At 46.6% G+C, this 15,279-nt stretch overlaps 1 protein-coding gene across 3 annotated transcripts in view; it reads left to right on the plus strand.

Annotated features, from left to right (window-relative positions):
- TEP1 (telomerase associated protein 1) overlaps window positions 1-15,279 on the plus strand; it is a 1,055,001-nt gene that overhangs the window by 837,731 nt on the left and 201,991 nt on the right. For all 3 annotated transcript variants that reach the window (XM_069244315.1, XM_069244314.1, XM_069244316.1), the window contains 2 exons: window positions 11,942-12,102; window positions 12,705-12,815. In XM_069244315.1, coding sequence (XP_069100416.1) covers window positions 11,942-12,102; window positions 12,705-12,815 — 272 coding nt within the window. The remainder of the gene's footprint in view (window positions 1-11,941; window positions 12,103-12,704; window positions 12,816-15,279) is intronic.

The raw sequence follows: 15,279 nt of genomic DNA on the forward strand, positions 1-15,279 counted from the left end.
GCTGGGTCCCTGCTAACTTGGTCCCCAGTGCCAGACCCCTTTCCAAAACTGCACAGTTGTTTTGCAGAATTGGCAAACTCTTTAGCTACCACTGTAAGTCCCTAGTAAATGGCACCCCTAGTACCTAGGGCCTGGGGTAGTAAGGACAACCCCTAAGGTTTGCAGCACCAAGATGTGCTACCCCCAGGGATCCCTTACCAGCTGCCCCAGTGCTGCCATTGCAGACTGCATGTGTTGTTGCAGGGACAAATTGAAAACATGACCTGTCACACATACCTGTGTGCAAGGTCCCTACCACTGCCCAGTGTGAGGTGTAAGCCACCTTTGAAGCTGGGTGCATCTGGACACATGTAAGGTCACATAAGCATGAACAGATATGTCCCTGCTATACAGTGCTTAATTTGTAAAAACAAAAACAAAAAAAATAATAATATTAAGTGCCAGGGCTCTGGTCAAGAGACCATTGCCCCTGCTGGTGCTGCCCAATAACCTCACAAACAGCTACTAACAGTCACACTCCTGCAAGTGTGGCAATTCAGGCTGTTCCACACTCCTAAAGCTATAAAAATGGCGTTGGTGTCAGGTATTCGTCATTTTTCATGATTACTGAATCAGTGAACTGTTGTTGTGCTCATCTCTAAATTAGACAGACAGTGGCACCGTCATAAGTGCCAGTTTTGACAATTAAGTGCCGGTGCCAAGCACCGGAAACCACCGGCTCAAATTAAGCACTGCTGCTATATCTCTTTTGATTCTGAGACATGATAAGTGGACAGGAATGACATTCTAAATGCATGTGCTGGACATTGGTCATTAAAAGTTCCCCAGCTACATGATGGCTTCACTGACTCCTGGGACGTTTGGTATCAAACATCCCAGGATATTGAACCCACAGATTCCAGTGATGGATTTATTGATAAATGCACACAGAGGGCACCTTAGAGGTGCTCCCTGAAAACCTTACAGCTACTAGTGTGTTGTCTGACTGGTCCTGACTAGTTCAGCCATCACAGATGTGTTTCTGGACCTCATGGTGAGAGCCAGGCTCTCGAGCCCCAGAGACAAAAGCCTGCACTAGGCGGAGGTGTTACCTCCTCTCCCAGGCAGGAAGGACAGTCCAGGGCAGGGAGCTTCAAAGGCCTTGCCACCTTAGTAATGTGACTCAGTTCTCTCCAGATGGTGGAGATGACCAGCCCCCCTGTCTGGACCCCACTTTTGATAGCAGCACAGGTGGGAAGATTTGGTAAATTTGGAGGACTGCCCACTTAATGCCAGTAAGGAGGGCGAGCTCAAGTGGGCACTACTTTTTGAATTCCTCCATCTTAGTTGGAAGGAGTTAGGCCACTAGGGTTAGGGTTATGCCCATTTTACAGCAGAAATGGTCATAAGAAAGGTGTTGTCCCTCTGAAGGTGGTCAGCCCACTGGCTACCGCCTGGCACTCCCTATAATGCCCCTAAATTGAATATTTAGGTAACACCCCTGCACCCTAGAGCTCAAATTTCGACAGCCTAAGAAGACCCGGACAATGAAAGTTGCACCCATAGAAGAGTAAAATAAAAAGCAGCTCCTGGAACCAGCCCCTCCAGCCTGCCTGCTGATCTCGAAGGATCCTGCACAAGAAGCCAACTTGTCCAGCCTTTAATAAAGACTCAAGTATCTTGGGGGCACCGGACTTGCCCTGTAGTAAGAAACTCCAGGGAAAAGACTGCAGCTGCTGGAACCACAGAAACCCGACACTTGAAGTGACCACTGCACTCAAAATATAGGACCTGAGGTGAAGCCAACCAGTGGTGCCAGCGTGGTTCCCCAGCTGCCCAGAGACTGAATCTAGTGTGGTCTCACCCATCTTGGACTCCCCAGAGAAGCCTGCAGCCTCTGCACGCAGGCCCCCTCTCCTACAGACTTGTGGTGAGAGAAAATCCGACACCTCCAGCAACCACTGTATCCGTGACTCCTGACCCCAGCTGAGGTGGGTTATGGGTACCAAAGACTCCTAAGAGCTCAAGTCCACCCTGGGTCCACCCCTGCTGGACTCCCCTACGATTACTGCAGCCTCAACACACAGGACCCCCTGGCCACAAGTGCCCCCAGACGAGAAAACCTGATGCCTAAAGACACCCCTGCATCCCTCGCCCCTGGACACAGGAGAAGAGGACCAAAGGTGCACCTACGTCCCCAAACACCCCAAGTCTACTACCTACCTGTTTGTTGGCCCCAACTGGCTTTCCAGCCAGAGCCTGCAGCCTGTTTGTCACGGGGTCAAACTCCTAGGAGACCATTGGGTACCTTACACCTTACTGCATTTCTGTACCCGGCCACCCCAGTGCTTCCCGGTATGACCTGTTGATATTGTTCTGATCAGGGCCCAATACTTACCTTAACTCTCTGAGATTGGCTTTGTAAGTCATTGTCAACCCTGTGTTTGCTGAACATTGTTTTTCCTCCATAGGATAACATTGAACGAACAGTGCCGAAAATTGGGCTGTCTTTTTCTGAAACTGCAAAGTATTTTAGCTTGAAAGTCTACTAACTTGATTAGGAAGATCTTAGGTTTGAAAGATAGAAAGAATAGTTATTTTTCTAAGTTGTTCTTGGATTTATTCTTTGAGTGTGTATCTAATTTATTGCCTCTGTGAGTATAACAATTGCTTAGCACTACCCTCTGATAAGCCTAACTGCTCGCCCACACTAACACAAAATAGAGAATTAATCCTATCTACTTTTGCCTCTGCAAACCACTGGACTCTCTGCACAGTGTACTTCATGTTAATGCACTACATAGAGAGCCAGCTTCCTGCAGTCTCTTTCAGCAGTTGGGAGACCCTTGGTTAGGTCTGTTCACCTCCGTAGAGAATGCACAATGTCAGGAGTATTACATGTTGGAGTTTCCAAAGCGGCATTTGCTCGGTGACACTTTTTGTCTCAAGTGGAACTCCAGCATCCTGTACACCTTTACTGCCATACCACTTCTGCCTAGAGTTCTTGATAAGATCAAAAATGACCAGGCCCAAGTAATCCTTGTGACTCCAGACTGGGCCCTTAGAGTCAGGTATTCTGAGCTACTGAGCATGGCCATTGGTCCCCCGATCAGAGTACCCCTTTGAGAGGATCTTCTGTGGCAGCAGGGTAGGGTTCTCTACCGAAACCTATCCAGTCTCAGCCTTCTTGTGAGGCGATTGAGCAGCAGCAGTTGACAGGTTTTGACTTTTCTCCTGAAGTCTGTAATGTGATCTTGACATTCTGGCGTCACTCCACCAAAATGGTTTCCGCCTGTCATTGGAACAAATTTGTGTCATGGTGCACAGACAAATCTTTTGACCCCCTTTCTGCCCTCTATCTGAGATTGTGTTGGTTAGCTTATCTATGGCCTAGCAGGGCTCTACTATGGGCACTCTCAAAGGGTATCTAGCTGCCATTTAGGCTTTTTTGTGATTGCCTGGTTACATTTCCTTGTTTAAGTCTCCAATTGTAAATAGGTTTTTTAAAGGCCTTACTCATATATCTAATATAGACATCTAGTTGCAGGGGCCAAGTCAGTTGGTGGCTTCAGTCTTCTCTGCTGGGGTGACTGTTGTGTTGTCTGGCTCTTCTTAGGTCGACAGGAATCTGATTGTCAGGGATGCCGCCTAAATACTGAATTTAGGGGTGTTACACAGAGCACCAGGTGGTAGCCAATTGGCTACTCTCCTTTAAGATGACTACACTCTTCCTATGACCACTTTCTTTGTGAAGTGGCATAGCCCTAACGCTATTGGTCTAATTTTTTCCTTGCAAGATGGAGGAATTTGAAAAGTAGTGTCCACTTCAGCTCTTCCACCATATGGGTGGGACTGGCATGAAGTGGGCACTCTCCCAATTTACCTAATTTTCTCACCAGTCCTGTTGCCAAAAGTGGGGTCAGGAGCTGGGGGTGTCAGCCTCCTCCACCATTTGGAGAGGCCTGGGTTGCATTTCAAAAACAGCACGGCCTGTTAAGCTCCCTGGCCTGGAATGTCCATCCTGCTCTGGGAGAGGTGGTCATGTCTCTGCCCAGAGCAGGACTTTGTTCTAAGTCCTCAAGAGCATCGACTCTCCGCTCCGGGGGCAGCACACTAAGGTTGCTCTACTGGTTTTGACTAGTCAGTGCCTATGCCAAGAGTTGGTAGGTTTTTCATTTGGCACCTCTAAGTTGCCCTCTGAGTGCATGTATTAATTCAGTGAGGGTTTATCAATACGAGATGGTTGATACCAAGCATTCCTGTTGTCAGTGAAGCCATCATGTAGCTGAGGAATTCGTAATTACAAGTGTGCAGCACGTGTTCTTAAAATGGGCTCAGTGTTCACTTCCTATGTCTGAGAATCGACAGAACATAGCAGGGGCATATCTGCTCATGCAGGTATATGCCCTCACATGCAATGTAATGCATCCTGCCTTTATGGCTGGAAGGCTTCCCAGAGGGGTGACTTACATATATTGCATGCAGTGTAAAGGGGGATCAGGGCACACAGACTGCGTGCCATGTCGTGTTTTCATTTAGGTCTGCATCAAGACACATCCTGTGATAAGAGCACTGTGTGCACTTAATGAGGGGGCCTTGAACTGCTGCAGTTCCCAGGGGCCTTCCTTTAGTACCCCATGCCCTATGTACCAGGGGTACCATTTACCAGGACTTATAGTGGTAGCTAAAGGTTTGCCATTTGGGGAAAAATGACTGTGCAGTTTTAGGAAGAGAGAGCTGGCAGTGGGGACCAGTTTAGCACGATCCAGTGCACTTTCAGTCGACACCAGAACCACCAGAAACCAGGCAGAAAGTGTGTGGGGGGAAGGGAGGGTGTGACCATGTCAAAAGAGGCACATTCCTGCAATGGCATTTTGGAGGCAGAAAAAGGTATGGTTTATTTCTTAATTTCTCAATGCTTGCCTGCTGTATGGGTGTAGGCATTGTAGTGAGGTATTGTTGTTTAACTTAAAAGTAATGAAGAATGTTGATCCTTAAATTCCAGGGCAGACAAACTCACCTGCCGATGCCTATTGGATCACAAATAGCAGTTACACCTGAAGGTGGTGTAGGGCATCTTCTAAAAATGGGAGGAACCCTTGCTCAATCTATTTGCCCCTGCCAAGAACACACAATTCAACACTTTTGCGTGTTGGAATTCTCAGGAGGACTGTCTCTCCGAAACTCATTCTGCCTAGAGAGATCGAGACTCCTTTATGCCTTCCCACCACTGCCTCTCCTGCCCAGAGTTCTGAAGAAGATGAGGAACGACCGGACCCAGGCCATCTCAGTGGCACTGGATTTGGCCAGGAGAGTATGGTGTCTAGAATTGTTGGACATGGCCATCTATCCTCTGATAAAGGTGTGTTTTGAGGAGGATCTTCTTTATTTAAATCACTTGTTGTGATGATGGTTTTAAAAGATTTGTAACACTTGTTTCAGCCAAAGTCAAAGCTTTTTTTATACCACAAGGGGACATGAACTTAGTCCTTACCTTTATGATGTGCACCTTTTTTGAGGCTCTGCACAGCTACCCATTAAGGCTTTTTTTAACTGAATACAGCATTTCTCATTGCCATTATTTGGCTGTGTGTGAGCGAGCTGCAGGCATTTTCTGTAAGCCAGCCTTATACAACAATTATTCCTAGATGAGTTGGTATTGAGGAAACAAGCTTCCTTTCTACCAAAAGTGGTCACTTATTTTCAGGTGTGACAAGCTAACATCTTTCCAGCATTTTTTGACCTGCCTCATCCCTGGAATGAGGAAGAGAGATTTTATTGTTTGGATCTCTGGAGAGCACTCAGTGTTTCCCTAGATCTTACGAAGGAGCATCAGGTGGGCACTCAGTTCTTTGTGGAGTTCTGTAGGGCAAGGAAAGCCAAGGCAGCGTAAAACTGGACTATCTCTTCATGGATTGTTCCATACATTCAAATCTGCTACATGCTGGCTAAGAAGTTGCTCAAGAAGATTTATGGGCTCATTACACTAGCCAAAGCTGCTGCCAGTGCATTGGCAGGTAGAGTGTCTGTCCTAGACAGTTGTCAGGCAGCAACGTGGGCATCAGTGCACACATTCATAAAGCACACCTGCCTTGTTAGGTCCGTTGAAAGGAGCATTTTGCTGATTGGAAAGGGGCATTTTGCCCACTTGGTCCTGGAGAACTTTCTGGTTTGAGCCATTTCATAGACACACCACCTAGAGAGGTATTGTCATGGTATCCATTTAAAGGATTTGGAGATAGTGGTTAGAAATATCCAGCTGAAGAATACGTTATTTACCTTAGGTAATGCTTTTTCTGATGGATACTTTCTCTAACCACAGATTCTTCACTGACCCTCTCATCTCTTTGTTCTGTGAACTGGGCTCTTTTCCTATCTAAAAAGATCCAGATCTCGAGATCTACACACTTTTAATGACAGTCTGCTTATGGATTCTTCATCTGAATGTGCCTAAAAAAGGAACTGGCTAGATATAGATTTTCAAAACAATTGCTCCTGCATGCCGGCAAGTAGAGCCATCACATTCTGCAGCATATTCGTGTTGCTAAGAAAGAGCAGTACCACGTGTGGGCACCACTCCTGTTTGCTGATATCAGTTTTTATCTTTGTATTCTCCCACACCTTCGGGCAGTCGTCTATCATGACGAATTGAAACAGTTAATGTGTTGAAACCTTGGGAAATTCTTAATAGGTGCAGGTGTCCACGTCACAGAACGGGTAGGAGGGAGGATGATGAGGAATCCGCAGGTAGATCGAATATCAACAAGAAAGAGCATTTCCATAGGTAAGTAACTTGATCTCCTGTTGCATACGTCTAACCACAGATTGCTCAAAACCTCTGAAATGGTGGAGGCACCAAGGAATGCAGTCATACTAAAAAGACCTGCTGAAATGAGTCAGCAAAATGGCCTTCTCTGAGGACCTGCCTATCAGTGCATTAGTATTTGTTAAATATTCAAGGCCACCCATGTAGCAGCTTGCTATATATCTGGCATAGGAGCATTCCTCACCAATGTTTTGTGGTGTCTAACTCTGGTGAAATTAACCCATAGACACTCAGGGAGATTTCTTATCGGCCAGGCCACAGCTTGTCATGATGTACAGGATGGCCCCCTATGGCGAGTTCTCTGTACTGCCTTTCTTTTCCCTCATTCCTGCGATATAAAATCTTCTTGTAACAAACTGGTGAAGCTTTTCCTTCTGTTTTGAACAATGTGTCAAAAATAAAAATGCAGGGTGATGGACTGACCCGGGTGGGAAGGCGATACAATGTTTGACTGAATAAAACCAAATTTTTCAGGAAAGAAAGTAGTGTATGGAGGATGCACTGACAGCACCGGCAGATCACTGATATGGCATGTGGAAATGAACAGAAAACATGAGGACCAAGTCAAGCTTCCATTGAGGCACAGTGAAGGTGTTTGGTGGAAATGTGTGTTAAACCTTTTAAGGACATTATCAAAGTAGATGACTTAAATAAAAAGATTTGATTAGGCAGTCATGAAAAGGGCTAGAGCGCTGACATATAATCTTTACCTATGTCCACTGCAGGACTTTGCTGATCAAAGATAAGAGAAATGGTAAAACATCTGACAACTTAAGCTGCAGTGGACAAGCTGACAGTCTCTTCACCAGGCTACAAATTTCTTCCTGTGTCTGAAATAGATGGACCTAGTTGAGAGGCATCTGGTCACAAGAATTACATCAGATACTTTAGCCAGTAAAACATTGTTACTTTCATTTTCCATCCAAGAAGAGGTAGATTGTGGAGACGGGGGTGTAGGACACAGCTCTTTTGTTGAGACACGTGGTCCTCCAGAACAGGTAGATGGATCAAAGGGCAAATGTTCAGGCTCAACAAATCACAATGCCATATCCTGCTGGCCCAGTCCAGTTCTATTAAGATGACTTAGGCTACACCTGCCCTGACCTTCCTCACAATTTGAAGCAGGAGAGATAGCTTCAAGACATGTACAAGGAGACCTGTACTTGCTATGAGCGGAATGCATCTCCTAGGGATACTTTTAGTGGAATCTCTAGCATGCAGTTATCTTAATACTGTATCTTCTCGGCAGCAATGACAAAGAGATTCTGTTGGAGGTTGCCACACTGGTTGAAGATGTCCTGACCTTCCCCGGGATCAAGCTGCCATTTGTGGTGGGCTAGCCACCAACTCCTGAGTTCATCTGCTCGCTCCACATTTAGAGACCTTATAAAGTGATTAGCCGTCAGGGAGAACTCCTGTTGATCCAGGCCCATCCTTAGGTGCAATGCTCCTGACACAAAGCTCCAAGAGGGCCCACCATTCTGCTTCTTCATGGTTGTGTTGTCCAACAGGACTTGCACTGGCTTTCCCCTTATAGATGGTTGAAAGGCTTTCAGGGTCAAACAGATGGTGCTAAGCTTCAGGAGGCTCATTTGGAGTTGTCGCTTCACTGGAAACCATAGCCCATGATCTCCACTTTTCCCAGATAACTTCTCCATCCTAGGGATGATGCATTTGTTACTATTCTTACGACCCAGTGGGGCAGCAAAAAGTGGCCTGGTGCTAGACAAATTGTTTTTCACCTGTCATTACCAAAGACCATGGGCTGTTTTCTTCAGATGTCAGACAGACAACTTTGGTGTTGCACCCACTGGAGACAGAGAATCCACTATAAGGCCCGCATTTGCCATTGTGCGCAAAGGGAGCAGGAGGATGCATGACGCAGAAGCAGAGAAGCCTCCGAGCCAACCTCATTGAGACCCATAATGAGCCTGAAACATCAGGAATATGTCCTGAATGGCCCAGACATACTGTGTATGTGGCAATGCCTTGAACATGATTGTGTCCAGGATGGCCTCTATAAATGGAATGCTCTGCACAGGTGTTACATGGGACTTCAGTTTACGGTCATCTGTATCAGCATTATTCATAAGTCAACAGTAATCAAACACCCTAAATATAAATATCATGCCTCACCGGACATTCTTTTTTAATTCAATTTAACAACAGCAAAAATGTATGTTCTGTAGGAAAGTGCCCTTCTGGCATGGTTACCCCTCACTTTTAGCCTGATATCTGGTGCTAACTTGACTGAGTCTGTACTGGGATCCTGCTAACCAGGCCTCAGCACCTGTGTTCTTTCCCTAAACTGTGCCATTGCTTCCACAATTGGCACACCTCTGGCATACAGCTAAGTCCCTTGTAAAAGTTACCAGTGGTACCCAGGGCACTGTGGCCAAGGATGATCTCTAAGGGCTGCAGCATGTATTTTGCCACCCTGAGGGGCCCCTCACCAAATGCATGCACACTGCCATTGCATTGTGTTCTGTTGGGGAGAAAAAGGTAAAGTCGACATGGCATCCCTCTTTGGGTGCCATGCCCACAAACCTCTGCCTGTGGCATAGTAAGTCACCCCTCTAGCAGGCCTTACAGCCTTAAGTCAGGGTGCACTATACCACAGGTGCGGGCATAGCTTCATGAGCAATATGCCCCTACAGTGTCTCAGTCCATTCTTAGACATTGTAAGTGCAGTGTGTCCATATTGAGTACATGGGCTGTAAGTTTGTCATTACGAACTCCCCAGCTCCATAATGGCTTCACTGAAGACTGGGAAGTTTGGTATCATCTCAGCTCAATAAACCCACACTGATACCAGTGTTGGATTTATTGAAAAATGCACACAGAGAACATCTTAGAGATGCTCCCTGTATTTCACCCAACCATTTAGTGTAAGGCTGAGTAGTCTGTACAAGCCTGCAACTAACAGACAAGTTTCTGACCCCACGGGGTGAGAGCCTTTGTGCTCTCTGGGTTCAAGAACAAAGCCTGCTCTGGGTGGAGGTGCTTCACACCTCCCCCCTGCAGGAACTGCAACACTTGGCGGTGAGCCTCAAAGGCTCCTGTCTCGTGTTACACTGCTCCAGGGCACTCCAGCTAGATGCCCGCGGCCTGGACCAAGCCCACTTTTGGTGGCAGGTCTGGCGGGAAATTTAGTAAACAACAGGAGGTGTGCCCACCCCAGCTAGGACCACCCCTAGGATGCCCAGAGCTGAGATGAACCCCTCATGGCTGTATCCTCCATCGTGCTTTGGAGGGTATTAGCCAATAGGGTTAGTTAAGAATGTGCTTCCCTCCCGAAAGAAGTGGGCACAGGAAGGGTGTAGCCACCCTTGGGGACAGTAGCCATTGGCTACTACCCACTAACCCCTTTAAGCCCCCTAAATCTAGTATTTAGGGGCACCCGTGAACCTTGCTCTTCAGATTCCTGGTGACCTGATAAGAAGAAGGACTGAAGACCTGCAACAGCAGAGAATACTCCAGACAACAACTGACCTGGTCCCAGGCCTATTGGCCTGTCTGCAGCCTCCTCCTAGTCCTACTGGCCTGTCTGCAGCCTCAAGAACCCTACTACAAGAAGACGACTTGTTCTGCCGGACTATTGACCTCTACAAACCCCAGAGGACTGCCTGCCTACCTGAGGAACAAGATCTCCAGAGGACAGCGGCCTTGTCCACAAAGAAACCTCCAAAAGGACTCCAAAACCACCCTGGATCCGTGAGTCTTGCCCACTCTGCCCCTGACACCTAGAGCCGGTGTCCAGGTGGCCCACCAATCCAGAAAAGGTCCCCACGTGATTCCGACTTCGAGTCCAACTTGGGTTGACCCCCCTGACCAACACGACGGCACCTGCAGCCTAAATCCTGAGGACCCCCCTGACCACAGCCGGCTCCAGTGAAGATTTCCAGACGCCTAAAGTTACCCCTGCACCCGCAGCACCGTGCCCTCGGGGAACCCAACCAATGGTCCAGCAATGTCCAGTGGGCTCTCTCCTTACCTGTCCAGCAGTTGTTTTTTTCAGTCGACTCCCTGGACGACACCTGCAGCATCTTTGTGACCCCCGGGGTTCCCTCATTAAAAAGCATTGGGCGCACGATGCTGTGCTTGCACCCTGCACCTGACCGCTTCTGAATCACTGAGGGTCTGTGTTTGGTGCTGACCTGTGGCCTCCATAGGATTCTATAGGGTGCCTGACACCAACTTTGACCTCTGCGCCCAGCCAGCCCCAGTTGCTGGTGCTACAATATTGGTATCTACCTAAACTTTGCCCTGTGGACACCTTTACCACCGAAGACTGGGATCATAAGTTTCCTCCCCTAGGATTGCATTGCTTTCTATGAGAAATTGCAGGGTCCACTTTTGAAACTAAAAAACATTATTTACTTGTAAACTGTTTAATTTGTGAATTCTAAACAAAGTGCATTTGATACTTGAAAGCGATACATTCTTGAAACTGTACTTACCTGCAACATAGATGCTTTTGATTCCAGAAATAAAGTAGCAAAGTATATTTTTGATACATAAGAACATTGGCCTGGAGTTAGTCATTGAGTATGTGCCTCATTTCTTGACTGTGTGTGTACAACAAATGCTTAGCACTACCCTCTGATAAGCCTAACTGCTTGACCACACTACCACAAAAGAGAGCATTAGTATTACATACTTTAGCCTCTGGAGATCCACTGGACTGTATACACACTATACCTTACTTTGGTATAGTATATACAGAGCCAGCTTCCTACATGTTCAACATGCAGTTTCACCTTTTAAACATATATTATGTGTGGTATGCCTCCCAAATGGGATGTTGTGGGACCTTAATATCATAGACAGAAGGGATCAAGGGACAAAATATTGAAAGGTAAATAAGTATCAGTTTTCTAAACCTAACTCCACACATAGGTACCTTGATGATATATACCTTCAAGGTACGTATATGTGGGGTTAAAAAAAGTAATTTTATACTTCCTATGTATGGAGTTTCGGTATTTTGTCCCTAGATGTTTTGTATATTTGTAATTGAGGACCAGGCAGATAGGTCACGCAATACCTTAAATTCAACATTATGTCATACACAACAAGAATGAAGCATGAGAGCAGCGTAATTTTAATTTGAGTTTCTTTTCCTCAACTCTTTAGAGGATTGTACAGTCCATCTCTGGCCAGTGAATGCACTGACGAATGGTGTCAGTACTGCTCCTGTGTCACCCAGTGCTGTGCTCAGGGGCCACACGGCGGGAGTCACCTGTTGTGCCTTGAGCCCGGATGGACATTTCTTAGCATCGGGGAGCAAGGATAGGGTAAGGAACAACTTTTAATACCTTTATGATACTTGATAGGATAGCTCTAATTGACGGCTGTGCACTTATGTACTGTTGGCGTACATATTTATCTCTTCATGTTCCCTGAGTACTTGATCACATGGTCTATTCACCCACAGATGTCATTGGTTCATGTAGTGTACTTTTAGTATTGGGCCGTTTGGGCTTTTCATTTATGAATTGACTTTGGATGAGTTGAGCTTTCTCTTAGAAGCGTATAGAGAGAGCTCAGATTCAGTATCTTGGCTTGTAACACAGGTGTTAAAGTTAAGTTTGATAACTAAAAGTTTAGCCTACCTTATACGTTGACATTATTGATAATTCAAAGTTATAAAGCACTCAACCAGCCTTTGCTACCATTGGTCTAATTTGTCCACTTTTCCCTATCGGTACTGTGTAGATTAGGTTCTAGTATTTTTAAACACACGTTAAGTACTGAATGATTCTGCTTGTACATTTTCCCTGTTACTCCACTTAGGCTTTTCTGTACTCTTGGTTCCAATTGCTCTGTTAGTTTTGGCAGATATACCTTAAAGTCAAGTTTCTTGATAATGTACCCTTTCTTGCTTTCTTTTCGTTAGAGTCTGTTGTGCTGGGACATAGTATCTGGTGTCCCTTCTCTGTCAAGGTCACTGCCTTCGTGCCATCGTGACTGGATCACAGGCTGCTCTTGGACTTCATCATCTATGCTCGTAAGTGCAAATCCTAATCCTAAAAGTACTTGAACTGTATTGCTCAAAGCATTCATCATTAACCACAAATGTCCATGTTCTTTGACCAGTTCACAGCTCATGCTCCTGCCTGTGTGTCTTCATAACGAAGGATGTAGACAGGTGTAAAGCATTTCATTATTTGGCCACTGGATTTAGCCTTTTATGCAAATGTGGTGTTCATAATAATCTCCTCTTCCTATCAAGGGTTACTGGGCCCAACAGTGGGGGTTAAGGCCTTTTACTCCTCATGTTCATCTGCCTGACTGACTGAATCCTGAGCAACTGGGACAATTACCCCTTCTGCACTTGACTCCCAGTAGTAGCTATGGTTGAGTAGTCCAAGGCTCCCTCAGGTGGAAGTGTGAATACGGGTCAGTCAACACGACTCATAACTCAGAGTGCACAGCATTGTCAATAAAATTAATGTCCAGTCAAATACATATTTTTATAGATGTTCTTTAATTATAACTGTACACTGTTTTACAAACAAATCTCTCTTCCACCAGTTCTTCGTAACATAGTAAGGGTTATTTCCTATACTGGTGCTGCATCCAAGGAATATTCACTAGTAGGCTTTAACTCAAGAGTGTACTCCGACGCTTCGCAAAATAGTCAAAAGTTTCTTGGCACCGCAGCACCTTCAGCAGTGTCAACCTCCCCAGAGCCCAATAGTCCTGTAACCAGTCTTTCCTGCTCCAGCAGTGAGAAGGCTTGCATTGAACCAAGCGTGTGCTCCGACCGGGGGTACTCACCCTGCTCCTGTCCTGTGTGGGGATTCGGCTGCACACCCATTTCTCCTAAGCATATGCAGCCTCCTCCAGCAGTGATCGGAGGTGCTCTGGTGCTCCTCGTGCACAGTAAGTCTTGCACTCCCCACTCTGGAGGGTGGATTGAATTCCTGTGCTCCCCGCTGGGGTCCTGATGATGCAACAATACACACGTCGTCTTTCTTAGTTTCAAGGTGGCAGTTACAGCTCAATCCTCGTCGCTTTGTGGTGACCCACATGTCACAGCTCAGATTCCTTGTTCGACGGCCCGATCTTCACAACGATTTAAGCATCAGCAGCCCCTCATGGCATATAGGGTCGCGGCTAGGCTAAGCACAGACGACAGCCCTTCTGACCCAGCAATAATCATGGTGGCCCCACCTGGCATACTGGGTTGCCGTCACCAGTGCCACACGGCCTTACTTGTCCTGCACTGCACCTCGCTCACAGCTGTCTTCATGATAGCACCCCTCCTGGCATGCAGGGGCTGCTGACTGGAATCTGCATATGGGCAATGACTTAATGTGTGCAGCATCAGTTTCCTCATACCTTGCACCAATAGTCTGCTAGGCCGGGTTTCCCACTGGACCATGCTCCCTCCAGTTTTCTCCTCTTTCTCACAGAGCACATTAGTCTCACCAAGCAAGTAGGCGCTGGTGCTGCCTGCTTTCCTTGGGTGATGTCCCATCACACAGCAGGGAGACTAGCAGGCCTTGGCCCCCATTCCTGGTCACAGGCAGAAGTCTTGCAGAGTTGCCCCTCCTCCCACAGCCCGTCGATCTTCTTGGCACACATTTTGGGGTCTAAACATCCCCTTCTTATTGTCCATTTCCTGATGCTTTATTCTGCGTCTTTTGAAGTGTACACTTTTCTCTCTTTTCTTCCTCTTGAAAGGTTGTCTGTAACAGCCGGAGAGACTCAAAAGCTGATAGTCCCACAACACAGGCCGATGGGGTGACTACAGTTCATTAACCTGGATGTAAGCCACAGTGATATCTGCATCAAAAAGTTAATCCCAGGTTCCCAGCCATACTGTTTGATTCTCTTATCAGCCCCATCACTTTCCCCAGATGTGTTCAGGCCTTCTCCTTGTGATCTCTCACTGAATTAAAGAACAGCCTGTTGAAGTGCACTGGGGGGACTCTTTCCCTTTCTCTTCCTTCCTCTTTTGTGCCCACCCAGCTCACAGGAATGGAGCAGTGCGTAAATCTGTCTCAGGGGATTCCTCTACTCCTTATGTTTTCACCAGGCAAGTCTGGGCTTCCCAAAATGGAACAAAGGCCTTCCATGTAATGTAGCATTGCAGGCACACTTTCAATCAGTGGACATACACAGTCCACATTTAAATGATGTAGGCCAAGGGTTGAGTTAAGCACACAGCAGCATAACTTTAAAAAAGGTGAGTGATCCTGTAGGCCTCACCTCAGTGACACGTTAAATAGGACCTGTTCAATACTACTGATCACTAAATGGTATGCTGCACCACCTCATTTTTGCTGCTTATCTCTTGTTGGAGGCAGTAGCATTGCACCACTATGAGGGTCCCACTTTGGGTGCCCCTCCCTGTCCAGTAAGACCGCAATCCGTGAGACAGGCCTGTCATGTGCGCTTATGACTACAAAAATCAGCATTAGGGATCCAGACAACAGTACAGTTGGGCAGTCAGGGTAGGAGCA

This window comes from Pleurodeles waltl, chromosome 7, assembly GCF_031143425.1.
Source record: "Pleurodeles waltl isolate 20211129_DDA chromosome 7, aPleWal1.hap1.20221129, whole genome shotgun sequence".
Classification (NCBI taxonomy): Eukaryota; Metazoa; Chordata; class Amphibia; order Caudata; family Salamandridae; genus Pleurodeles; species Pleurodeles waltl.